General features: G+C 47.0%; 2 protein-coding genes across 2 annotated transcripts in view; one reads left to right on the top strand and one right to left on the bottom strand.

Annotated features, from left to right (window-relative positions):
• The window catches only part of LOC148144064 (uncharacterized), a 186034-nt gene that overhangs the window by 60605 nt on the left and 100510 nt on the right, over positions 1-24919 (top strand). The window lies entirely within an intron of this gene.
• Positions 752-23511, bottom strand: LOC148144066 (uncharacterized). Its single transcript, XM_087975725.1, has 5 exons — positions 23229-23511; positions 11857-11936; positions 2019-2215; positions 1338-1766; positions 752-761 (listed from the first exon to the last, which is right to left on the bottom strand). The coding sequence occupies exons 1-5, from the start codon at positions 23509-23511 to the stop codon at positions 752-754; spliced, it is 999 nt and encodes a 332-aa protein (XP_087831851.1).

The following is a 24919-nucleotide window of genomic DNA, read 5'->3' as shown; positions in this document are numbered from 1 at the left end:
TGGAATATTGTGTATAGTTCTGGTCCCCATATTTCAGGAAGGATGTGGGAAGCATTGGAAAAGGAGCAGAGGAGATTTACCAGGTTGTTGCCTGGTCTGGAGGGAGGGTCTTATGGGGAAAGGCTGAGAGACTTGGGTCTGTTCTCATTGGAAAGAAGAAGGCTAAGAGGGGATTTGATAGAGATATATAAGATGATCAGGAGGATTAGATAGGGGAGACAGTGAAAGACGTTTTCTTAGGATGGTGACGTCAGTTTCCCAAAGTGAATCACCTCACATTTAGCTGCATTGAACTCCATTTGCCACCTCTCAGCCCAATTCTGCAGTTTATCCAAGTCCCCCTACAACCTGTACAAATTGAAGGGTGATAGATTTAAGACAGATGTCAGAGGCAAGTTCTTTATGCAGAGAGTGGTAAGGGCGTGGAATGCCCTACCTGCTAAGGTAGTCAACTCAGCCACATTAGGGAGATTTAAACAATCCTTAGATAAGCGCATGGTTGATTTTGGGATAGTGTAGGGGAACGAACATAGAATAGTTCACAGGTCGGCACAACATCGAGGGCCGAAGGGCCTGTTCTGCGCTGGATTGTTCTATGTTCTTTGTTCTATGTTCTAAACTTATTGCAGGAGGCTGAAAGAAATGAGCAGCTTTAAAACAAAAACCTCTTGGAGCTCAAAGCTTTCAATGAGAGTCTGAGCCCGGTGGTAAGTTCAGGTAACCTTTATTGCAACCCAACTTTGTTACAGTTTCAGATTCCCCTGCAAAAAGGCAGAGCAAAAGCAGTTGCTTTTTGAACAGCTCAAGGTGAAAGTGCACACACCACACCTCCCCTGTCCCACCCCCTCACTGTCTTTACTATTGGCCAGCACCAAGTTGTCCCTTTGTAATTGGATCCTTGGTACAGCTGTAACCCGGAGGAAGTATTGCCTCACTCAGCAATTTCAACCCATACCCTGTCTCCAAGTAAGTTTCTCCCCGCTCATTTGTCAGGAAGGGGCAGTGTAGAGTCAACCAGACTGCTGTGGGTGTGGGGTCACGTGTAGGCCAGACTGGGTAAAGGATGCAGCTGGAACGACTGAGTGAATCCTTTCCCACAATGGCGGTTCCCTTCCCTAACAAGTGAGAGAGGGAATCAGATGGGGGCTTTCTCCCCCGCACACCCCCACCCCCCGCCATCTGTCGTGGCAGGAATCGAACCCGGGAGTCCCCGGAACCGGGTTGATATTCCAATCGATAATGGCACTCGGCCGTCACTCCTTCAATCCCCCTGCGATGGCACGTGAACTCGCTGGTGCTTCCGCAGGTTGCAGGAGCAGGTGAAGCCCTTCCCGCACTGAGAGCAGATGAACGGCCTCTCCCCAGTGTGGACCTGCTGGTGGGTCAGCAGGTGGGAGGCCTGGTTAAAGGCCTTCCCGCATTCGGGGCAGCTGAAGGGCCTCTCCCCGGTGTGGACCCGCTGATGGGTCTGGAGGTTGGAGGAGCAGGTGAAGCCCTTCCCGCACTGAGAGCAGGTGAACGGCCTCTCCCCAGTGTGGACATGCTGGTGGGTCAGCAGGTTGGAGGAAGTGATGAAGGCCTTCCCACACTCGATGCAGCTGAAGGGCTTATCCCCTGTGTGGACACACTGGTGCCTCAGCAGTGTGGAGAACCGGGTAAAGGCCTTCCCGCATTCTGGGCAGCTGAAGGGCCTCTCCCCTGTGTGGACATGCTGGTGGGACAGCAGGTTGGAGGAAGTGCTGAAGGCTTTCCCACACTCGGTGCAGCTGAAGGGCCTCTTCCCCGTGTGGACCCGCTGATGGGTCAGCAGTGTGGAGACCTGGGTAAAGGCCTTCCTGCACTCTGGGCAGCTGAAGGGCCTCTCCCCTGTTTGGACCCGCTGGTGGCTCTTCAGGGTGGAGGAGCAGGTGAAGCCCTTGCTGCACTGAGAGCAGGTGAATGGCCTCTCCCCCGTGTGGACATGCTGGTGGGTCAGCAGGTTGGAGGAAGTGCTGAAGGCCTTCCCGCACTCGAGGCACCTGAAGGGCCTCTCCCCAGTGTGGACCCGCTCGTGGCTCCGCAGGTGGGAGGAGCAGGTGAAGCCCTTCCCGCACTGAGAGCAGGTGAACGGTCTCTCCCCCGTGTGGACATGCTGGTGGGTCAGCAGGGTGGAGGAATACCTGAAGCCCTTCCCGCACTCAGGGCAGCTGAAGGGCCTCTCCGCCGTGTGGTTCTGCTGGTGGGCCAACAGATGGGAGGAATGTCTGAAGGCCTTCCCACAGTCGGTGCAGGGGAATGGCCTCTCCCCGGTGTGACTGCGCCGATGAGTCTCCAGGGCAGACGGGACACGGAAGCCTTTCCCACAATCGCCACACTTCCACGGTTCCTCCACAGGGCGGGATTCCTCAGGTTTCTCCATCGCCACAGCTTCAGCTGCACACAAACACGTGTAGAGCCCCTCCCTGCCGTGAAATCCCCTTTCCAGGCCGTATAATTGTTTCAGGCTCCACACACAGTGCGCTGCAACAGTGCGGTCTCTCGTCCAGTCCCACTGATGCTGAAAACGTCCTCAAACAGGAACCAAAAAGCGTTGATCCCTCTCACAGAAATCACAGTCAAAAATCGTTGTGGTCCCGATGGATTGTGTGACTGTCAGACATTGACATCAAAGTGAGGACTGCAGACACTGGAGAGTCAGTCCAAAAATGTGGCGCTGGAAAAGCACAGCAGGTCAGGCAGCATCCGAGGAGCAGGAGAGTCAATGTTTCGGGCATTAGCCCTTCATCCGTTGATTTTGAAACTTCCCTCTTCAGATTTTCAAATACTCTGCAAAAAGAGATTACAAAAGTCATCACTGTCAGTGCAGGGTAGAAATTCAGAACAAGCAATTATACTTTCTGTGGAATATTCTTTTGTTGTTCCACAAAATTGAAAGTACCATCTCACACTCTCTTCCCCCTCTGTTCTCACTCCGCTCTAACTAATTCCCCTTAAGGTGCTGATTCGGAATCTTACAGGGGCAGAAAAGCAAAAACATCAAGACTGACATCTCTCTGAATTTTGGATACCTCCACCTGAAAGTTAATATCTTTCACAACACTGGGATCCTGCTGAGAGTGAGCAGGTCTGATTTTGGGAAGCAAAAAAAAGTGTCAATTCAGGGTAAATCTGCAACGCAGCTTCTTGAGGAAGGACCAGACACAAAATGGTTAATGACCCCGAGAAGGTGGGAGCAAAATGAGACATCAAGGCATTAACACCGACACACTTCAGTCAAACTCTTCTGCTCCCAGTCAGGGCAAAACATGCTCTGAAAGTCCAGCCTTCACAACCACACTTCTGCTTTCACTGAAGACAATTAGAGTCACACAGCACGGAAACAGACCCTTTGGCCCAACCTGACCAGACATCCTAAATTAATCTAGTCACGTTTGCCATCACTTGGCCCCTATATGGGCCGGGTGCTGGCAGCTGGGACTAAATTGGGTTGGCTAACTTGTCAGCAAGGACGGGTTGGACCGAAGGGTCTGTTTCTGTGCTGTACATCTCTATGACTGCAGTTTACCATCACTTGGCCTCGACCCATCTGAACCCTTCATATTCAGATGCCCGTCCAGGAGCCAATTAACTTGTCATCGTACCAGCACCCACCACTTCCTCTGGCAGCTCATGCCATCGCTCAAGCGACTCCACATTGAAAGCATCTGATCTGGTGCACCAGATGACATGAGGATAATCTCAGATCGCTGCAGATCGCATCAATACTCAGTCAGTGGCTTTCCCGATCAGGATGTTGTACGTGATCAAACAGGTCAGTGGGTAGGCGATCCCCCACCTCTTAGTTCAAGTATCTCTACGAGAACTCCCTTGCTGGAGGGTCCCTTGGAGACACTTCAACTGGACTTCATTGAGTTGTAGAAATGAGTTGAGTTGCTATGAATGTGTTTTGCTTATTGTTGATGTCTTTTGTAAGTGGATTGAAGCCTAACCTCCTCCTAATGCTACTGCTGAGACTGTGGTGAAGATTTTGTTTCAGGAAATAATTCCCCGCTTCAGTATACCTGCGTGCATTAGCTCGGACAATGGACCACACTTTGTCGGTAATATTAACGGAGAACTCTGTTCCCAGCTTTGTATTTGTCAGCAACTGCATGGTGCTTATCCTCAGGCGGCCGACCTTGTTGAATGTTTTAACCAGATGCAAGACTAAACTTGCCAAATTAATGGCAGAGAGTGGCCTCTCCTGGCTATGCTAATCCCTGTGGCCTTATTCCAGATGCGATCCATGTCTGCGGGCAAGACACGACTGTCTCCAGCTGAGAGTTTCTCTGGTCACTGCCTCCGTACCCCTTGGAATGATTCAGCTCCCTTCTCAATCCACTTCCACCACATGACCAAAGCAATAATTGGTTATGTTCTTGCTCTAACTAGTGTTTTGCGTGCCTTTCACTTGCAGGAGCGTGCGGCCTACAGCGATGTTCCCTCCCTTTCAGCCTCGTCACGGGTAGAGCCTGGTTCGTTGGTGCTCGTCAAGAACTGGACTGGCAAAGGTCTCCAACCTCGTTGGGATGGCCCCTTCCAGGTTTTACTTCCCACCCCTACGGCGGTCACAGTCACTGGGCGCTCAGCTTGGGTCCAACTGCACCGTTGTAAATTGATTGACCACACCAATCAAAAGGGGGGAAGAGGAGGAGAGAATACTGGAATCCCAACAAAAGGAGTGGACCCTGTCCATTTGGGTTTTTGAATCTTGCTGCTGTTCTAATGTTAATCTTATTACAGATACTTGAACTATGAGGAGGGACATGTGGGGGATCGCCTATCTCCTCACCTTTCTGATCACGTACAACATCCTGATGGAGAAAGCCACTAACTATGGATGCGACCAGGAATGATCAGAGATTATCCACCACCCATGCTGAGGAGATGTCATCCAGTGCACCAGACCAGACGCCTTTGACGTGTGGAACGTGATGAAGATTGATTATTGCAATGGACTCTTACATCAGAAAGACCAGATGGTCCATCTGGACAGTAGAAATCAGTGGGAGTTATCATGTCATTACCATGGTTTTTTTTATTTTACCTGCAGACGCAAGCCTAGTGAGGATAAAAATGATCAACCCCGTTATTATGGTAAATATTTTAAGGACGCCCAGGAACACCATCCCTTTTTGCAGGACGGGCCAATTCGAAAAGAGAAGCCTGATAGGGGAAACTCCTCAATCCACAAACAACTTATTTATACAGGCCCACAGAACGCTCTTCACCCCAGAGGCAGTAGTATGTTTCTCCTCTCTATCGGGAGATGACTTACTTGCCCCGTCCCCAGTCCCCGATTCCAATCTATTCATCAGACTTCCTACTGTCGACCCCATGAAGAGAAATATCACTTTCCAATACCTCCGGTCTGTGTATACAAACAGCTGGTGTAACACTGGCTGGGGTACAGCAGGCCTTATGCGGCACATGGACCTGGAACGGAACCCTTCCCTTGTGCATTTATAGGCCTTTTCTCTTTTCAGAATCTGATACTGTCACCGAGACCATGTACAATAGAGCTAAGGGAGAGCCCAATGGGAACAGCATTCTGAGGACCATTGTCTCCCATACAGTGCGAGTGCTCGAGTCACTTGGCCCATTTTTTACAGCACTCAAGCGACTCCTCTTGCAAAACGTCGACCCTTTACTCCTGTAGACCTGACCAGACTTCCTGCTGTAACATTTCAGTAACCTATTTTGACAAACTCTCCCTAATATACACCAAACCAGACTATTATTTCTTCAGCTAAGGTAAAGCTACCAATTTCCTTGTCCTGGATGGCAAAGATGTCCCTCATAAGGTCACTATCGGAGCCCTTGTCCCCACAACAGTACCTTGTCCTGGCCAGTGGACAAGTCGATGGAACCTCCATCTGAGGAGGATGCAGCGGTCGCTCTCAGCCAACCTTGCTCCAATTGGAAGGATCCCAAGGGACTGGGTGACAATACAGGACACCCGATAGGCTGGGGAATCCAGAATACCCTGAGGTTTGAAGGATAGGCAGGAGTGACAAGTCAACAGAACCGCAATTCCCTCTTTTGCGGCCTGACCATTCGAGGAAATAAGACTAAAGAGGCTCTGAAACAGAGTAAACTGGGATTATCAGACCTGTGTCTTTACTCTATGCAGAATCGGTATGCCTTAGACTTTCTACTCGCCCGGAGGGTGAGGTCTGCACCATTGTCCAAGATAAATGCACTGTGGGCATTCCCGATCTCACTGGCAATATTACTAAGATACAAGCAGAGATCCAGAATGACTGAAGGGACCAGTTGGGGAAACTGCAGATCGGGCTCATGGTACAATTGGCTTATCAATTTAGCTATGTCTGTTTGTCGGTATTGGTATTGGTATTGTTAGGTATTTAATTGCTAGGCTTATGAGGTCCCTTAGTGATATAGATTTGCCCCAGAAGATGCTGCTTTTGCGATGCGATGGTTCACCCACACGTGTTGATGGCGTTGATAAATATGACCAGATGAGCTGCGAAGATGGTGGTGCCGCTCTGCAGGATGTTGATGGCTGGACCACCTTGAAGGGCATTCGTTTGGACTAGCCTTCTCTTTCAGTGATTGCGGTGCAATCAAAGGGAGGAATGAGGGTGTGGGCATCTGGGTGAGAAAGTCTATAGCCTTAAAACTTGTCTTTAAACATTCAGACTAAAATGTAATGCTGAATTATTGAATACATTTACTGCACTAGAAAATAAACAGGCAGGAAGGCTCAGAAAGAGGAGAGAACTTAAAGAGAGGGACACCTGGGCTCACCAAGCGATAACAAGATGCTGTAAGGCAATTAAGAACGTTTACTTTATCATCGGTGATTCTGTGTGAACAGGACACCAAGTGATAACATTCACAGCCGTTCCCTTGTGAAATGAATGATAGTCTTTGAATCTGACCCTGAAACAAGACTCGGTACTATCCATAGCTGTGTAATTAATGGATGGATCTTGTCCATTATAATGGATTCTTACTACCTCTTGCAAGCGGGGCATTCACAAAATAAATCTTTGCTGTCTTGAGAGTTCAAAAGGACACGAGAGAGAGAGACCATTTTAGTGCTGAGGCTGTTGAATCCCATAGAGAATTAACTCTTAGTGCTTATCTACTATGGATTGAATTGAATTGCATTGTGGGACTTTATGATGAGAGATTTTTATTCCAGGCTTCCAAAGAGTATGATCTCCAGGACAAACCAAGAGAGAGGCCTGACAGGTCTGAGTTCTCAAAGGATTCCTGAGGGCCACCTCAAATCTCCACTTTAACATGGGAGGTCGGACAAAATGGCTTCTGCTTGGCTAACTCGGTGGGACTGAGTCAGGCAGATACTCACGACTCAGAACAAACAAGAAACCACAGACTGATGTCAATCCAGTGAAAGAAAATTGCAAATTTGAACCTAACCATCAATCGCAGAAGTAACAGTTTAATCCTAACCACCAAACAGGACAAATACGATTCCAAGAACAAGTTGTCTACAAGAAACTATGATAGATTAGATTACCTCCAGTTTGAAACAGGCCCTTTGGCCCAACCAGTCCACACTGACCCTCCAAAGAGTAACCCACCCAGAACCATTTTCCCTCTGACTAATGTACCTAACACTATGGGCAATTTAGCATGGCCAATCCACCTGACCTGCACATCTTTGGACTCTGGGAGGAAACCGGAGCACCCAGAGAAAACCCACGCAGACACGGGGAGAATGTGCAAACTCCACACAGACGGTCACCCAAGGCTGGAATCGAACCTGGGACCCTGGTGTTGTGAGGCAGCAGTGCTAACCACTGAACCACCGTGCCGCCCTAGGCCAAGTCAAAAATGCATGAGGACCTTGCGGGATCTGATTGGTTGTTACTATGTGATCATGCTCAATGTCTGACTCTAAACAATGTACATAAGTTCTATACAAACTCTGTAAAAGTTGGCGGATTCTTTTGGCACTCTAGGAGTACTCATCGGTGGTCCAGTGGTTAGCACTGCTGCCTCACAGCACCAGGTGTCCCAGGTTCGATTCCAGCCTCAGGGGGCTGGCTATGTGGAGTCTGCACATTCTGCCCATGTCTGCGTGGGTTTCCTCCCACAATCCAAAGATGTGCAGGTTTGGTGAATTGGCCATGCTAAACTGCCCATCATGTTAGTGCATTAGTCAGAGGGAGATGGGTCTGGCTGGGCTACTCTTCAGAGGATCGGTGTGGACTGGTTGGGCCGAAGGGCCTGTTTCCACACTGTTGGGAATTAATCGAATCCTTCTGGGCTGATCAGAGTCTCCCGACCCAGCCATATCAAAGAATAAACTATTGCTTGTATGATTGACAAAGTCACTTCCAGGTGTGTTTATTGACCAATCCCAGAAATCTGAAGATCCGGACGGCAGTCCAGATCAGAACAACCAGATAGGAAATGGTTAATGTCCCCAGGATGTGGGGAGCAAAATAAGACAACAAGGCGTTTACACCAACACCAGGGAGAAACTGAACATACAGATGTGACAAACATTCGTGGCAAGCCAGAATCACAGATGTACAGCACAGAAACAGTCCCTTCAGTCCATGCTGACCAGATATCCTAAATCAATCCAATCCCATTTGCCAGCACTTGGCCCATGTCCCTCTAAATGCTTCCCAATATATACCCATTCATATACCTTTTAGAGGTTGTAATTGTACCAGCAGCCCACCACTTCCTCTGGCAGCTCATTCTTTACACACACCACCCTCTGTATTTAGGAGTTGCCCCTTCGGTTTCTTTTAAATCTCACCCTAAACCTATGAGCAATCCCAGATCAAAGATCTTGTCTATTTACCCTTGCCATGCCCCACATTATTTTATCCAAGGTTGTAGGGTCACCCCTGTGGGATATAGGTAAAGCAGTGTTACTTCTGCAACCATAATTGCTTCTGCAAGGTAAATGAACTAACGCCAGGGTATAATTGTTTCAGCCAAGAGTGGAGTTAACAAGAATGAAAGCTATGTGAAGGAAATATATAATTGCTTTTGTATTAGCTAAAATGTGCATACATGAAATGTGCCTGCAAACAATGGTAGATATTACAGACAAACAGATAAGGTGCTGTGAGGGGAGGGGGTGTAGGTTAAGCTAGATATGCTCGTACAAAGTTATAACCATCTGTTTCCTGCTTCTGCAAAAACAAAAAAAACACAATCAAGGAGGTCAGAAGGCTCAGTGTCGGCGAAAACTGGGAGGAAATGTTGCTTTCGCAAACAAGGAAGCAGCTGGCAGTGAAAGAGGATATACGCTAACACTTTGTTCACGCACAAGGCCGGATAAGGCAAGAAATAGACAAGAGTAATGGGCGCCACCGGGAAAGAATGGAGGGACAAACCGATCTTTTGCGGGTCAGCTTGGAACATCAGGGCGGGGGGGGGAATGTGGATGAGGGAAAGAAGCTGAATGTGCTGGAGCCAAAGTGGAGGAAGAACAGAGGATGCAAAACCGGCTTGAAGCTGCAATGAGGAATATTGCATGTGCTGTACTTGTACCTGTTGCAGTTATTGGTGGGAATCGGGTGCATTTTAAAAATAAAAACAGAAAAGATATCCAGCCCTCCCACTTCCCAATCTCTATCCTTCAGTCCCTCCTCACCTGGCTAACTAAGACACACACCTGAGTTTGCGGAGTCTGCTCCCTCCCTGCATTCACTCTCGTTGCTACAAGTGACCAATTTCCCCTCCTCCCATCTCTGTCTCCCTCCCAGGATGAAGAGTCGTCAGGAGGGCGGGAGATTCACTTTGAAACTGACAGGGCCACTTCCGCGTTGTGACGTCACAGAGAAACTAGGGGCGGGGCGAGGAAAAGTGACAGCTGAAGGGGCGGGGCATAGCCAACAGCGGGCCGCCGCACCGCGCATGCGCCACGCCCGCAGCAGACGAGGACGAGAAAACACTTTCCAAAATAACCCCTCCCTTCAGAGAATCCCCACAGTGTGGAAGCAGGCCACTCGGCCTCACCGAACCTCCCAAGGGTCACCCACCCACACCGAATCCCCTACATTTAACCCTGAATCATGCACCTTACCTGCACATTATGCCTAATTTAGCATGGCCAATCCACCCTAACCTGCACATCCCTGGGCACGATGGGTAATTTAGCATAGCCAATTCACCCTAACCTCCACATCCCTAGGCACTATGGATAATATAGCATGGCCAATTCACCCTAACCTGCACATCCCTAGGCACTATGGGTATTTCAGCATGGCCAATCCACTTTAGATTAGAGTGGTACTGGAAAAGCACAGCAGCTCAGGCAGCACACGGGGAGCAGGAAAATTGACGTTTCGCACAAAAGCCCTTCATCAGGAATAGAAGCAGAGTGCCTGCAGGGTGGAGAGATAAATGTGAGGGGCGCGGGGTTGGGGTTGGGGTTGAGAGAGATAAATTTCAGGTTGTCAGGTGTACGTTGATTTTAAAGAATATAAAGGGTCTTTTCAGAAATAGTTTTAAGCAAGGAAATTACTTGTAGCTGACCACAAAAAAAGGGCAGCAGGGGCATTTCGCAATAAGCTCATAGTTTGTAGGTCTGCTTTTTGGACTATCAAGATATTAAAGGATGATCTCAGAAGTCAGACGGTTCGATAAGATAAGAGGAACTGGACAAAATAACAGGAAGGCTGTAACGAACAAGGACAGCCAAATAAGGTAGATTTAAAGAAAAACAAGCGAGGTAATTAATAAGTATGATAGGCTTAGGCTTGGGTGCAGGGAATTACCAAATGAAGGAATAACGGGCGCAAGTAATCACCAAATAAAGGGATAGAATGTAATAGACACTCATAACAGGTTTATTGCTCAGTGTAGGGGTGTCGAGAGAGCCCTCAGAAAAGTATAAAACACTCTGTATTTTACTGTCGGGTGTGTCTCTCTTCATACAGCCACCCATCTTGCAAGATGTTTGAATAAATGTGCTGCTTCAGAACTCTTTGACTCGGACTGAAAATTATTGATTAAGTGGGGTTCGTTTCTCACAGCACTATGGGTAATTTAGCATGGCCAATCCACCCTAACATGCACATCCCTGGGCACTATGGGTAATTCAACATGGCCAATCCACTTTTGATTAGAGTGGTACAGGAAAAGCACAGCAGTTCAGGCAGCATCCGAGGAGCAGAAAAATCGATGTTTCAGGAAAACGTCCTTCATCAGGAATAGAGCCTGCAGGGTGGAGAGATAAATGAGAGGAGGGTGGGGGTGGGGAGAAAATAGCGTAAAGTACAATAGGTGAATGGGAGTGGGGATGGTGGGGATAGGTCAGGGAGGAGGGTGGGGGAAGGTAGCAAAGAGTACAATGGATGAATAGGGGTGGGGATGAAGGTGATAGGTCAGACAGGAGGATGGAGTGGCCTGTTCGGATCCGAACTCTGCTGGTTTAAAGGTGGTCCGGAATCTGTGTAGGATGAGTTGGTTACGGAGACAGGCACTGAGGAAGCAAATGTGGCTGTGGTAGCGAGTCTGTTTCAGGACATGGTTGAAGAGCTTCAGGGCAGAGGAAATGACCTGGGAGTTGCAGTGGGAGAGGGATTCTTTGAGATTCTTGTAGAGAGAGGAGGAAAACTTCTTCAAGGCAGGCATCTTTGCAAGAGGATTCACTGTTAGGTTAAAATCAACTAGGTAAAAACAAGGACTGCAGATACTAGAAACCAGATTCTAGAATCACACAACTCCAGGTTGTAGTCCAACAGGCTTCTTTGGAAGCAGTAACTTTTGGAGTGCTGCCTCTTCATCAGGTGGTTGTGGAAGATAAGATCCTAAGACACAATTTAGAGCAAAACATTCCAGTGTCCTGCCACTGAAATGGTATATTGAACAAACCTGGATTGTTAAGTCTTCCACCTTTTCAAATAGGTTGCAGATATCATTACAATGTAAACCCCAGAAATTCTTGTTGTCACCTTCTCGAGATAACAAGGTTTTATAGCAAAAGCTCACATCTCAGCTCAGACAATGCATTAAAGGTGTGAGGTCAGAGTCTGCCTGTATCCCAATCTTGAGTCAGACTGGTTCTGTTTCCAAAGTCGAATTTACAAACTATTACATGTATTGACTGCCTGCAGATTTTTCCTTAAAAAATGCACATAGAATGTATCTGCAAATATACATTCCTCCCCCCCCCCCACCCCCCCCCCCCCCCATACACACACACGCACGCAAAAATTTGTTGGGTGAATTCGTACTTGCAGAATTATGTCTTACTTTGCTCAAAAACTGCATGACTCCATGTAAGATTCTGTAAATCAGTTTAACCATTGTGCCACAGACAGTCTCACACAGGGGAGCTCACACCTTCAATACATTATCTGGACTGACACGACACCAATTGGTAAAGTTCACTTGAGGATTTAACTATTTTAAAAGGTTTTGTGATTTACATTTGAAAGAACTGAAACTATCATGGTCATTCGAACAGATGAGAGACTTAACAAACAATCCAGGTCTTTTTCAATATATAGTTTCAGTTACATCACACTATAAACTGTTACTATAAATTCTGTGTCTTACAATTTTATATTCCACAATCCCCTGATGAAGGAGCTGCACTCCGAAAGCTACTGCTTCCAATTAAACTTGTTGGACAGAATTCCTCAAGTAGGGCATCGTACGAATCCTGGGAGACTGCTATTTCTTGTTTACTTCGTAATGAACAAACATTAAGCACGATCCCCTACTTATTTCTAATTTTGTTTCATTTTTCTTGTTTTATTCCCTGCGATGATGTGGGAGAATTGTTAGATTTGGGCCAGCCATTTGGTCACATATTAAAGCCTGGAAACCATTTTGAATCTCAGCTTAGTGCCTGCTTGTTAAAGCTCGTGTTTCCCAGGCTCAGCGGAGACAGTTGGCCTTGCAGCTGTGCTGCTTCCTGATAAACAAATTCTTTCCTGACATGGGGCTTTATTTCCATCCCCCACAGTTGGCGAGTCAGGCAGGAGATACCCGGGTCCTGCCAGGTCACCGGCCGATATCGTTTGAGAGATGAAATATAGAGGGTGGTTGCTGATTTTGTTGTGTCCAAAATAAAGGGGAAAGCTGGCCAGGGACAAAAATGCTGTTAGAAATGATGACATAATTCTCCCTACTCAGCCACAAGATACTAGTGAGAGAACTCAACAGGGTCCTAGTGTCCTGACGTTATGTTGCTGAGAGCACTTGTGCTTTACAAAGTTAGTAATAATGAATTTGCTTACCCCAGGGTTACGAGAGGTGAAACCCTATTTGATAAGCCCTGGACCCACACTGAGGTCCATGGCATGCTTCAGGATGCCCCCGATCTGTTTGAGTGCCCAATATTAGTTTTAATTGGCGAGTAGAAATCTGAAGTATAATTGCTCGCTTCAGGATGTCCAGACTTGAATGAATTTGGCATACAGGACACATTGGGCAACTATTAACTGAGACATGTAGAAAGCTGAAGAGTGTTACAGAGAGAGAGACGCGCAGACAGGCAGAGAGAGAGAGGCGCGCAGGCAGAGGGGGGCATAGGCGGGCAGAGAGAGAGGGACGCAGCTAGGCAGAGAGAGAGGGGCGCAGGCAGAGAGAGAGAGGTGCACATAGGCGGGCAGAGAGAGAGAGAGGGGCGCAGGCAAAGAGAGAGAGAGAAAGAGAGAGAGAGAGGCGCGCAGGCAGAGGGGGGCATAGGCGGGCAGAGACAGAGAGGGGCGCAGGCAGGCAGAGAGAGAGAGAGGGGCGCAGGCAGGCAGAGAGAGAGAGAGAGAGAGGGGCGCAGGCAGGCAGAGAGAGAGAGAGGCGCAGGCAGGCAGAGAGAGAGAGGCGCAGGCAGGCAGAGAGAGAGAGAGGCGCAGGCAGGCAGAGAGAGAGAGAGGCGCAGGCAGGCAGAGAGAGAGAGAGAAGCGCAGGCAGGCAGAGAGAGAGAGAGGCGCAGGCAGGCAGAGAGAGAGAGGGGCGCAGGCAGGCAGAGAGAGAGAGAGGCGCAGGCAGGCAGAGAGAGAGAGAGGCGCAGGCAGGCAGAGAGAGAGAGAGAGGCGCAGGCAAGCAGAGAGAGAGAGGCGCAGGCAGGCAGAGAGAGAGAGAGGCGCAGGCAGGCAGAGAGAGAGAGAGGCGCAGGCAGGCAGAGAGAGAGAGAGGCGCAGGCAGGCAGAGAGAGAGAGAGAGGCGCAGACAGGCAGAGAGAGAGAGAGAGGCGCAGGCAGGCAGAGAGAGAGAGGCGCAGGCAGGCAGAGAGAGAGAGAGGCGCAGGCAGGTAGAGAGAGAGTGGCGCAGGCAGGCAGAGAGAGGGAGAGGCGCAGGCAGGCAGAGAGAGAGAGAGGCGCAGGCAGGCAGAGAGAGAGAGAGAGAGGCGCAGGCAGGCAGAGAGAGAGAGAGGCGCAGGCAGGCAGGCAGAGAGAGAGAGGCGCAGGCATGCAAATAGAGACAGAAAAAAAATAGACAGAGAGCCGCAGGCAGGCAGAGAGAGTGTGTTTGTTAACCACCTCCTTGCCTGGTCAGCCTTTTTCCCTGTCTACAACTTGCTTTCATAGAATCACCTCGCGTATATTGTCGAATAAGAGTAGATGTATTTAGTAGATGAATCAAACCATCCCAATGGCTGAAACAGCTGACACTCTAATGTTGGTTAAGTGGGAAATATTTGCATCAGTTAACCAAAACTCTTTAGAGTTTACATTCATGGGTACACCAAGCCTCAGCATTAGGACCGGGGCATATTGGAGCTGAGATGGAAAGGCCCGTTCCTAGTCCTGCTGGTTACCCGGTCAGCAGTCAGGGTCAAGGGGAGGCCGCATGGACACACACAACACAATGCAAACGAGCGCCACCTCCTGGAGGAACATCAGAAGACCCCCGTCAGAGACACATCTTCAGCCTTCATCCGTGAATGGCTCAGCCTGATCATTCTGCCTTTCACTGCACTTTTCCTTATCTTTCTTTCACTAACTATGTTTGATTGGGCCTGATAACCTCTAGTAAACAGGAATTACACTTTAATACTTTTTTATAATGCTTTTGTTTTTAGGTCAACCACTCTAGCTGCTAGGTATTTGCCCATATCCCTATCCATCCTGAACTCGTACAAAGCGAGCCCTTATGGAGTTTGAGCAACTTGCAGCTTTCTTTCCCCCTGCCTTTGGAACTGGATACCAAAGTCACCCCGCAGACAATCCTGTGCTCTGCTCAGTTCACTGTTGTGGCCCTCCTCTCCAGCGATCTCCCAGATGCTGAGATTTCCCATTCCTGATGAAACCCCTGATGATGATTCCCAATCCCTGGAGCCTTCTGCCCCTGTCCTTACTGAACCCGAGGACTATCAGTCCGATCTCCAAACACCAACCCCTGACAATACCCCTGGCTCTGGGTATAATTCCTCCTTTTGCTGACATCCACAATCTCTTCTTTTTAATAAAAAGGAGGGATTGTGGGAGAATTTGATCAAAATTGACAAAACTGCATGGAAGCCATTTTGTCACAAAGCAATGTTTGCAGTAAAATGTAGCCTGTTAACATAATGCTGTCTGAGCCCTGGCTGAGGAATTCTGTTTTGATAGACTGACCTTGAAACTGCAGGCTGTCTCTGCTCCTCAGGACATTAGACTGTGCTGCTTCACAGAATGATGGATTGGTTCTCTCTGTCCCTTATCGGTAATTCGAGCTGAGCTGAACCTGCAGTATAAGATAACATTCAGTTTTGTAGACATTAAGAAATGTAGGTCTCGACAATGTATGTGAACCTTACGACTGCCCCTCAGTTGCATAATTAATGGAGAGTGGGGCTTGTGTTTTACCATAAAACTTGTAACATTCTGTATTTTATTGGAATACGTCGGACTTTGTTTTAAACTAAGAGGTATTCCCCAATGGCAATGAATAAAGCTAGTTAATTGCTCAAGGTCTCCTCTCCTGACTACTTTGCTTTAAACGATTTGACATACGAGTTACTTTGCCCCAATACTAATAGTTACATTGAAGGGAGAGAGAATTCCTCAAGTAGGACCCTATCAGAATCCTGGGTGAGCCCTATTTCTGGTAGATTGTGGTGTGGCTTTCGATTGACTGAATGTTTTCTTGTTCTGGAAGCTGTAAAAGAGGCGTGAAAGCTTCTGCAGAAGTCCAGCAAAGCTGAGAACAGACCGGCATCTTACTCTGTGGGAACAGGGAGATCAGAGGACAGGGAAATCAGGCCCTGAAACCCGAGCTGACACCAGACTACCGTGTGATCAGTGCTTTGATGAGCAGTGCCAACCCTCTGCCTTTACCTCGCTTCCCATCTGACTACACCTCAATATTCAGGATCCAATCCTTGCCATCCTGAAGCCATGTCTCTGTGAGGAGTCTCAGACCATAATTATTCACTTCCAATGTGTGCAGTTAATTCATTCACTTTTGTTACAATGCAGCACACATTCAGACTCACCATGTATCGTTTCAGTTTTTGTGACATTAGTATCCAGTTTTGATTGCTGGTATATTTACTCTCCTTGTCCCTTTCTATTGTTCTCTGATGTTCATTTTCCACATCACTACATTGCTCACTGGCCTCGATTTGGATTGGCCATACTAAATTGGCCACAGTGTCCAGGGATGTGCAGGTTTGGTGGGTTAGCCATGGGAAATGCAGGGTTACAGTTTCATAGTAATAGAAGCAGGAGTAGGCCATTTGACCAATCCAGCCTGCTCTGCCATTCATTAAGATCAGGGCTGATCTATCCATTGTCCCAGCTACCCTTAATTCCCAGACTCAACAGAGACAGCCTGCCTTGCAGCTGTACTGCTACCTGATAAACAAATTCTTTCCTTGCATGGAAATATCTTTCTCTTTGCAAGGACCTATTGTACACATCAGCTACTAACCAACACTGTCCAGACACTACGTGACTGGGTAAAGTGTCTCAGTTTGCTCAATTTCCTGCAATTAACAGTTTGCTAATTGTTAAATGATTGTAACCTATAGAATCACACAACTCTGTTTCTCGTCGGAGTGACTTTAGACTATTAGGTCGACTTGGCTCTCCCCGTGAGTTCCAAATAAACAGTCAATAACTCAAGGTTTGTGTGTCATGATTACTTATCCAATACTTATTGGACTACTACCAGCAAGTCACCCACAGCATAATCCACTTCCATCCCCAACATGGATCAAGAGGCCATCCTTTTTTGCCAGACAAGTAAATGTGTCAAGCTCAGGAAACAAAGCCTGTCAAACATTAACAGGCACAGATCTAGACCAACCTTTTCCAGAGTCTGTCCCTTCACCTCAATTGACTTTCTTTTTCCCTCAGCTCCTACAAACAAACAGCTGAACCCAAGGATGAGAAAAGAAATGGGAAAGAGGGCGAGAAAAGAGAGTGCGGTACTCCCAGATGTTAAACAGAGAAAGGAAGTTGCAGTCTGGACTGAAGCTCAATCTTCATTCAGAGAGAGAGGAGCAACAGCAACTTCAGAAGCTCATGGTCGACCTTCCGCATTCAAACAATGGCTGGGGTTCTGATTGGCAGGAGGACCAGGCCCCTTCCGGACAGATTCAACTGGCCAAATGCCAAAAGGAGGAAAAAAGGGGAGAGCCACAATTTTGTTTCACTTCCCCACCCCTGACTCTACATAACCCCGCATGTTCCTCGCTATTCTCCTTACCTTCACCCCTCATGATTGTTTAAATCTCAGTAAGGTCATCCCTCAACCTCCTCCATTCCAGTGAAAAAATCCCAGCCTCTCCCTATAACTCAAACCCTCCATTCCTGGCAAGGTCAAAGTAAATCTTTACCGAACCATCTCTAATAATATTCTTCCTATTACAGGGTGACCAGAACTGTACTCAGTACTCTAAACAAAATGGCCTCAGCAACATCCTGTACAACCTCAACATAGAACAAAGAAAATTTACAACCCAGGAACAGGCCCTTCAGCTCTTCAAGCCTAAGCCGATCCAAATCCCCTGTCTAAACCTATTGCACAATTTCTGAATCTGTATCCCTCTGCTCTCCCCTTACTCATGCATCTGTACAGATGCACTTTTCAAAAAAAAAGATATTTTTATTGAAAATTTAACATGTTTTTACCAGTTTACAAGTAAGAAAAGCACAAGTACGAACACTAATATACAATTAAATCTTAAATGAATAGCCAAAACTTGTGAAACAAAAAGAGATATAAAAAAGAAAAAGACAAAACTCAACTAACTACGAATCTAACCTATAACTAACCAGAGTGTATGATCAAATATCTTACATTAGTCAAAAGAAAAAAGGATAACATGGTAATGAAGTAGTGAAATACATGCTCGTAATGAGTTAACATAAGTTGTAATAAAACCCGTATTCATGCGGGATTCCTCTCCCAAGGGACCAGCCAGAACTGTTACCTCAACTAAGTGAAAGCCCTTGAAAGAATGGCCGAAATATCTGTATCTATGTAATTCAAAAAGGGCTGCCACATTTTATACAATAATTCAGTTTTTTGGTGCACCATATTTGTAAGGAAGTCACGGGGAATACATTCCATGATTAATCTGTGCCAATGTGGAAGTCCTAGAGAGCCCTCAGCCACCCAGTTTACCAAGATATTTTTCCTTTCATAGAAGGAGAGAATGGAAAATAATTTCCTCCCGTGCACATCCACAGAAGGTAAGCTTGAGAAACCCAGAAGAGGAGATACTGGATCTACTGTAATTTCCATTCCCAAGATTTCTGTCAGGGCGTTTACTACTTCGGTCCAGTATTTGAGGATCTTATGGCATGTCCATAAGCGGTGTATAAGAATGCCCACCTCTGTGTTACATTTGGGACGCATTGCAGATGCTCCAAAATTTTGCCAATCGTTCTGGTTCCATATGGGCCCTATGAAGTATCATTAACTGAATGGCCTGGGTTCTGTTACAAACGGAGATTTTTTTTTGGCATTTTCCCAGATGTCATTCCACATTTCTGTAGAAACTTCCAGCCCCAAATCCTGATCCCATGTTCTAAGCAGATGGTCCATGTCTTCCGACACATCATCACGTAATAAATGATAAAGAGTGCTGACCGAGGGTACACCCATTGGCCACAACAATCTACCTTCTCTATCTGATTTATGAGAACATCTAATAACGCAATCGTCTTCTGTATGTAGTCTCGAATGTAGAAGTATCGAAAGAGGTCTCCGTTAGGTAATCCAAATTTCTGATGCAGCTGTTCAAAAGACATCAGGACCCCCTTCTCAAACAGATCCCCTAAACAGGAGATACCGCTGGATCTCCAGGATTTGAATGTGGCATCTGTAAGCCCCGGTTGAAAACCCCATGCCCCCACTATAGGAGTATAGGGGGATGTTTTTTGTGAATTACCCTCATTTTGCCGCATTATATTCCAAGCTTTAATTGTGTTGAGTATTGTAGGGTTTCTACAGTGGCTCGTAATGATTTTCATCTGATCTAAAAATAAGACGTTAATAAGAGGGCACTGTACTTGAGAAGCCTCGATGTCCATCCAGATTGGGTCATGTCTGACCCGCAATCAATCAGCTATGTAGCTTAACTGAGACTTCCTAAAGTCTGAAAAATCCAGCCCTCCCCCCTTGCCTGTGGAAGTTGTAGCTTCCTTAACTTAATGAGGGGCCATCTAGGATTCCAGATGAAAGAAACCAGCCAACCATACAATTTGCGGAGTGCCGGCCTCGGCAGCATCACCGGAAGCATTCTCGTAGGGTATAAGAGACGGGGCAAGACATTCTTTTTAATTAGGGCTATTCTACCTAGCCAGGAAATTGGAAGGTCTCCCCAACGTTAAAGGTCCTGTCTTACCCTTTCCAATAGATGCACAAAATTGGCCTTGGATAGCTGGCCAAATACTGGGGTAATAAAAATGCCCAAGAGACCACCGAAAGGGGAAGTGGGATCGGTCCAATAAGTGGGACATACTAGTGAGGCATGCCTCTGATTTTGAAAAATTAATTTTGTACCTGTAAATGCATTAATAACTTGGATGGAGAGGGGCTTGGACATCAGAGGATTACTAAGAAAAAGGAGATCATTTGCATATAGGGTAATTTTATGTTTACCTGTACCAACCCTCGGGGCCGTTATATTAGAGTCAGCCCGTATCGCTTCCGCCAGTGGTTCAATTATTAGCGTGAATAGCAACGGAGAGAGAGGGCATCCCGGACAGCAGCCCCTACCCACACTGAAGCTACCTGAGCCTAATCCATTGGTGATCACAACTGTTTTGGGATCATTATACAGTGTTGAGACCCATTTGGCAAATACGTTTCCAACACCAAATCTTTCCAATGTATAGAACAGGTATGTCCATTCAACCCTGTCGAATGCCTTCTCCGCATCCAATGAGACTACTATTCCTGGTATTTTTTCCTGATGACAGACTTGATTCACATTCAAGACCCTTCTAATATTATTAGATGATCTACAGCCCTTAATAAACCCAGTCTGCTCCTCTTTTCTGGCCCTCTCTAGCCTCAATGCTAATGTTTTAGTGAGAATTTTAAAATCTACAGTTAGCAAGGATATTGGTCTGTATGATGCACAATCTTCTGGATCCTTTCCTTTTTTGAAAAAAAGGGAGATATTCACCTTTTTTAGTAAAGGCAGGAGGCAGCCCTGACTTATATGAGTAGTTATACATGTCCATAAGTGGGCCAGCTAATACTCCTGTGAACTCTTTGTAAAATTCAACCTGAATGCCCTCTGGGCCAGGTGCCTTACCGCTCTGAAGTTGCCTGATTGTGTCAAGTATTTCCTGGGTTGTTGGGGGAGCATTCAGGACCGATACCTGTTCCGGGATTAAGTCCGGAAAGGCCAGGCTTTTAAAAAAGGATTGCATCCTCCTGGCTCTATCTTCACAATCCTGCGATCAGAATAAAAAAACTTTCTGAAGATTGTGTTGATCCCTTTATGATGTGAGTCAGAGTACCAGAACTTCCCTGATAGCTGTGATAGATTGAGGGGCCCTTTTTTTTCCTTGCAAGAAATGCTAAGCATCTCCCAGGTTTATCGCTAAATTCATATAATCTTTGTTTTGCAAATAATATTTCCCTCTTTGCCGTTTGGGTGAAGTCGGTATTCAGAGCTGTCCTAAGGGTTATAACCCTTTGTAATTTGGCAATAGAAGGTCTGTCAGCGTAAGCTGTTTCAGCTGCTTTTAAGCGAGCAGCAAGTAGATGCTATTGTTCTCCCTTTAATTTTTTCTGGGTCACCGAGTATGAAATGATCAGACCTCGCGCATAAGCTTCAATAGTCTCCCACATCATTGACGGGTTACTAGCCGTACCTGAATTAATTTCCAAGAAAGCTATAAATTCTTGAGAAAAATATTTTGCAAATTTACTATAATCCATACGCCAATGTCAGGGGGATGCCTCATTGTTCCTAGCCTTGATTTCCATGTACACAGCAGCGTGATCCGAAATTATCATATCACCTATTTTACAGGATGATATGTAATTTAAAAAACTCGAGGGGGCAAAAAACATGTCAATTCTAGTGTGACATTTATGTGGATTAGAGTTAAAAGAGAAATCTCTGCCTTGCGGGTGGATGCACCTCCACACATCTATTAATCCTAATTCTTGATTCAAATCCGCCAATTGTCCAGATCTGGGGCATCCACCCGCAGTACTCTTGGGTATCATGTCTATTTCCGGCTCCATAATGCAATTCAAGTCTCCCCCTATAATTGTATGACAAGCACCAAGAACCATCAGTTTGGAGAAGGCTTCCGTTATAAATTTGAAAGGATGTGCCGGGGACAAAACTGGTTTAAAATCCCATATTCCTCTCCATTTATAAGGGCTTTAATTAGTATATATCGTCCAGATTCATCTTTTATCTGACTTAGGATTTCGAAAGGGAGATTCTTCCAAATAAGAATGACTACTCCCCTACATTTTGAGCTGAAGGAAGAAAAGAAGGCCTGATCAAATCCACCCTGTTGTAATTTCAAGTGTTCTTAATCCAATAAATGGGTCTCCTGTAGAAGAGCTATATCAACCCTTTCTTTTTTGAGGTTTGGTAATATTTTCTTCCTTTTGATTGGAGAATTACTCCCCTTGACATTCCAGGTGCACCATTTAAGCGAATGACACACCATAATCGTCCAGGCAAGTCAGAGACCCCCGGGAGGAGAAACCCCATCCAAAACACCCTGAGCATGGACCATAGAAAATTCACAAAAATAGAGATTCTTTGTGACACTCACACTAATATAATAAAAAACGATTTCTAAATAAAAAAACATAACATGTTTAAACAGAGATTTTTTCCCCACGTTTCCGGGGGAATCACTTCCTTTCCGAAAACCCATCATATCCTCTACTGACCAGTGCCCCACCCTCGACCCACGCACTCCATAATAAAGTGAAGAAAATTCAAGTGTATGACCAAGCTAAAGTTAACAATGAGTATCCTGCCCTCCTCCGCCTCCCCACCCACCCACATCAACACCTACATATATTTGGTGATGTTAATACCACGTATAAACATATAAAACTATAAAATTACAGTCTCAGCAGATAATAATTAATTATGGTAATACAAAATAGCAGGGGGAAATAACCCCGTTTTAAGAGAAAGAATAAGACAAAGCAAAGACCCCTCCTCACCTAAATCTACTGGACCACCAGGCCTATATATATTTACAAAAAAAAGAGGAGAAAATCGCAGAGTGGAGAACAAATAAGCCCCACCCCCTCCCTACTCCCAGGAGATAATATTAAGCAATAAAGTAATAAAAGAGAAAAAATAAGGTGAACCAGAGAAGGGGGAGGGCAGAACAACATCATTCACCACACGAGTTAACTCTTACAATTTATCTAAGAGAGTCCAAACATTCCTTGGCCTTCTCCAGCGATCCAAAGTTATACACGGACCCTTCGTGGCTAAAACGTAGTGCTGCTGGGTAGCACTGAATGTTTAAATCCCTTAAACGCCCTCCTCTTTTGGACCAGAGCTGGGGGAAAGTCCTGAAATAGCATAATCTTGGATCCTTTGTAAATCATGGCTTGGGGATCTTTCCCAAGATTTCTGGAAGCTTCCAGGAGCATCGGCTTCTCCAAAAAGCACTGCAGCCAGAACAGGACCGGGTAGGGGCGCTGGTCCAAGCCGGGCCTATGTATTGCAACCCGGTGGGCCCATTCTACCCTGACCTGGCCTGATCCAGCCTACAGATTCAATAATTGTGGAAGCCACTGCTCCAGAAACGTCGTAAACTGGCCTTCCTCTTCCCGTTTGGGAAGGCCCAGCAAACAAATATTTTCTCGACGACCTCGATTTTTGAGGTTGTTGATGTGATCTTCCAAGGCCCGGATTCGCTGTTCGAGAGTCCAGACCCGACCCACGGCTGATTCTGCAGCAGCCTCAGAGGTGGCGACCTTTAGCTCCGCCCCTCCGACTCGATGTTCGATTCTTTCAATATCTCGGTCGTGCTTCTGCAGCGCGACCGAAAGCGACTCCCACCTGCTCCTGGACTCTATGAAGGTGTCGATTATCTCTTCAAGCTTAGAAATCACTGCAACAAGGCTTGCTACCATAGTTAAGTCCCCGGGGGCAGCTGCAGACGCCTCCTCTGCAGCTGGGGTGGGGTTCCTATGTGCTGCGAGCTGCGGGCATTCTTTCCTTTAGTCATTTTAATGGGGCACTAAATTGCTCAAGTTTGGTGCAAAATAACTAGCTGTATTTAAATAAAAGCTATTTAAATGATTTGGAAGGTGTGGTGGAGGCAGGCAGCCTACTTTGCCTGAGTCTTGGGCAGAGCACTACAGACTCAGACTTGCTGGGTCACCGCCATCTTGGATCTCCCCCGCCCAGATGCACCTTAAATGAATCTACCGTCCCTGCCTCTACTTCTGTTGGCAATGCATTCCAGACATCTATCACCCTCTGAGTAAAGTACTTTCTGTGTGCATCTCCAACATAATGTCCCAACTCCTGTACTCAGCATGTGAACAATGAATTCTGGATTAGTGGTGCTGGAAGAGCACAGCAGTTCAGCCAGCATCCGCGGAGCAGTAAAATAGACGTTTTGGGCAAAAGCTCTTCATCAGGAATAAAGGCAGAGAGCCTGAAGCATGGAGAGATAAGCTAGAGGAGATTGGGTGTGGGGAGAAAGTAGCATAGAGTACAATAGGTGAGTGGGGGAGGGGGTGAAGCTGATAGGTCGGGGGCAGGGGCAGGGTGGAGTGGATAGGTGGAAAAGAAGATAGGCAGGTAGGACAAGTCATGGAGACAGTGCTGAGCTGGAAGTTTGGAACTCGGGTGAAGTGGGGGAAGGGGAAATGAGGAAACTGTTGAAGTCCACATTGATGCCCTGGGGTTGAAGTGTTCCGAGGCAGAAGATGAGGCATTCTTCCTCCAGGCGTCTGGTGGTGAGGGCGCGGCGGTGAAAGAGGCCCAGGACCTCCATGTCCTCGGCAGAGTGGGAGGGGGAGTTGAAATGTTGGGCCACGGAGCGGTGAGGTTGATTGGTACGGGTGTCCCGGAGATGTTCCCTAAAGCACTCTGCTAGGAGGTGTCCAGTCTCCCTAATGTCGAGGAGACTGCATCGGGAGCAATGGATACAATAAATGATATTAGGGGATGTGCAGGTAAAACTTTGATGGATGTGGAAGGCTCCTTTAGGGCCTTGAATGGAGGTGAGGGAGGTGGTGTGGGCACAGGTTTTGCAGTTCCTGTGGTGGCAGGAGAAGGTGCCAGGATAGGAGGGTGGGTTGTAGGGGGCGCGTGGACCTGACCAGGTAGTCACGGAGGGAACGATCTTTGCGGAAGGCCGAAAGGGGTGGGGAGGGAAATATATCGCTGGTGGTGGGGTCTTTTTGGAGGTGGCGGAAATGTCGGCGGATGATTTGGTTTATGCAAAGGTTGGTAGGGTGGAAGGTGAGCACCAGGGGCGTTCTGTCCTTGTTACGGTTGGAGGGGTGGGGGCGGAGGCGCAGGATGTGG

The sequence above is a fragment of the Chiloscyllium plagiosum genome, unplaced genomic scaffold (assembly GCF_037043375.1).
Source record: "Chiloscyllium plagiosum isolate Xiang-an unplaced genomic scaffold, Cpla_swu_hap1 HiC_scaffold_27, whole genome shotgun sequence".
NCBI classification, from domain to species: domain Eukaryota; kingdom Metazoa; phylum Chordata; class Chondrichthyes; order Orectolobiformes; family Hemiscylliidae; genus Chiloscyllium; species Chiloscyllium plagiosum.
The sequence above is the reverse complement of the archived record's forward strand: the minus strand, read 5'-3'. Positions and strand labels throughout refer to the sequence as shown.

Bases quoted from the DNA above. Each gene is read 5' to 3' on its own strand.
- LOC148144066 (XM_087975725.1), bottom strand. From the start codon at position 23,511: ATGGTAGCAAGCCTTGTTGCAGTGATTTCTAAGCTTGAAGAGATAATC. The intron at 2,216-11,856 runs GTTTGTTCAATA...TTGGCCCACCAG, and splicing joins TGGAAGACTTAACAATCCAG to CAGAACCACACGGCGGAGAG. The intron at 1,767-2,018 runs GTGCCTCGAGTG...GAGGCCCTTCAG, and splicing joins ACTGGGGAGAGGCCCTTCAG to CTGCACCGAGTGTGGGAAAG.